The sequence below is a fragment of the Sipha flava genome, unplaced genomic scaffold (assembly GCF_003268045.1).
Source record: "Sipha flava isolate LNK unplaced genomic scaffold, YSA_version1 222_pilon_pilon, whole genome shotgun sequence".
Lineage (NCBI taxonomy): Eukaryota > Metazoa > Arthropoda > Insecta > Hemiptera > Aphididae > Sipha > Sipha flava.
This window is the reverse complement of record NW_020272853.1, coordinates 841,362-843,731: the sequence shown is the minus strand read 5'-3', so window position 1 is coordinate 843,731 and position 2,370 is coordinate 841,362. Positions and strand designations below refer to the sequence as shown.

Here is a 2,370-nt window from a genome sequence, read left to right as displayed (position 1 = left end):
TGTTATTTTCATTATTTAATGTCATAAATTTAGTCGTTAATTTTTTCTAATTGTTAATCACTTGAATAAATCTAATACTGTTAACTCATACTTACTGTTCTTACAAAATAGTCACTACCCTTTTATTATACATAAATATACATCAAATAATATAATATAATATAATATTATAATATAATAATATAATATAATATATATATATTATATAATATTAGAGTCTGGGACTTGGCATGAGATTTTCTTCAATTCAATGTTGTACTATTTTATCTGTATAACCCATGTATCGATAAATAAATCATTTTTGCTTTGTGAAGAACTAAACAAATATATTGATAATCCTTTCAACTAAATTATATTTATAAGAATATAATAAATAAATAGAGATTTATACAGTATAAATCCACATGTTATATAAAATATATAAGTATTGCATTTTTTACGTCGAAGAAAATCAGTACTCTGTTTTATTGTTTGATGTTCGATACCTGTGGAATAATAAATATTTATTTTGAATGAAATGGTTGGTTATTAAATTTACAAGGAAATACTCAGAAATTAATAAAAAAATAAAATAAAAAAAATAACAAACACAATAATATATTGTTTCTGTGGTTGATATCGATAAAAAAGTAGGTAGGTACATACAATGTAACTTAACACAAATAGCTATTGTACGATATACATTAATCTACGAAAAAAAATATAACAAATAAATAAATAAATGCAATAAAAAAGACAGCCTGTGAGTATTGATAAAACTCCAAAATTGTTACAGTCGGAACGAACATCCACGATAACGGGAATAATGATCGGATCAAACTGGACCCATCGTAATCATGTTCTCTACATAAACTTGAACCGGTTTATCTGTGAATGATGCATAATCTGATCCAGCAACAGTGGTAAATCTTGGCCCCATTGGATGCACGTCTTCAATTACTATAGGCACCCACTGTTTGTCAGTATTACTTGTTTGGTCTACGACTGGTTCTTGCATTCGACGTCCGTCCGCATCATCTGCTGTTCGGTCTACGACTGGTCCTTGCACATGTCGTTCATCTACTCTATCTACTGCTCGATCTTTGATAGGTCCTCGCATACTTTCTTGCACATCTTGCTTGTCCTGATCTACTGTCCGGTCTTTGATGGATTCTTGCATTCTTCGTCCGTCTTCATTATTTGTCGTTCGTTCTTCGACTTGTCTGACGCTATCGACTTGCCGGACGTCGAGTGATTCGTTTTGTTGGCTGTCATAAACCGGTATGGTTTGTCGAAGGCTGCCGACTTGTTCGAATTGTTGGTTTTCATCTTGCCGTACTTGTTCGTACTGCTCACCGTTGATTATCTTGGCTTGCCGTGCTTGTTCGTACACCTGACCGTTGATCATCTCTGCTTGCCGAGCTTGTTCGTATTGCTGACCGTTAATAATTCCGTCATGTTGACCGCCGTCGAGCTCTCCAGATTGTTCGTATTGTCCATCGTCTACTTGTACACCCTGCCCGTTGTCCAATTGTTCGTCTTGCCGGTCCTCGACTTGTTTGTCCTGCCGGTCCTCGACTTGTTCATCCTGTCGGTCCTCGACTAGTTCATCATGTCCGTCCTGTCGGTCTTCGATTCGTTGGTCCTGCCGTTCATAAGTTTGTTGCTCGTCGACTTGCTGGCCGTCGGCCGGTTCGTCTTGCCTGTCGTCGGTCGATTTATTCCGCGTCCATCGCTCTTCGCCCGGTAAACGTTCGAACCGCGGAAGCTCGATCGGTCCAGGTTGGCCTTGTGGGAACCACCGGCGGTTTTGACGAAACCATTGCGCACGTTCGGCGGCGCGCAGGCGGGCCGTGATCCGTCTACCGCCATCGTTCACCGAGAACCACCGGCCGCCAGCACCGTTGCCGCCGTACGGTGACTGAGCGGTTGGATGTTGATCGGGAACGGGCCACGCGCGCCGTCCGTAGAAACCATCGACGGAGACGCGGCGTACCTGTCGCGTGGGGTGGCCGACTGCGCCGCGCCACCCGTCCACCGAGCCCATGAGCTGCCCGAGAACGCGGGCCGCGTGCGAGTCGGCTGGCGGCGGTGGTGCGTTCCTGTGCCCCGGGTACATGGCCTCTACGACCGTCTCGAACTTGTTATCCGCGTTCTCGAGTGGCACGAACTTGCATCGCAACGTGACCGGCACGTTCACGTACGTGGGCAGTTCAACCACTTCGTCGCGCAGTAACGACGGATCGACGCGCAGGCTGTTAGCCGCTAGGGTGGCGTACGGCGGTCGCAGCGGTTTCCTCTCGTACTGCTGCGCCAACGGCCTGGCGATCGCGCCCCGTTTGCGCACTTCGTCCGCCGCGTACGGAGAGTACCCTTCGAAGTCCCGTTGGT

The 2,370-nt window shown here is 44.4% G+C and overlaps 1 protein-coding gene across 1 annotated transcript; it reads right to left on the bottom strand.

Annotated features, from left to right (window-relative positions):
* Positions 1 to 572: 572 nt before the first annotated feature.
* On the bottom strand, positions 573 to 2,370 carry LOC112683218 (the record flags this gene model as incomplete). Its single annotated transcript, XM_025554130.1, is given in 1 exon segment — positions 573 to 2,370. A coding segment is annotated over 1 exon segment (1,556 nt), but the record flags the coding sequence as incomplete, so codon positions are not given.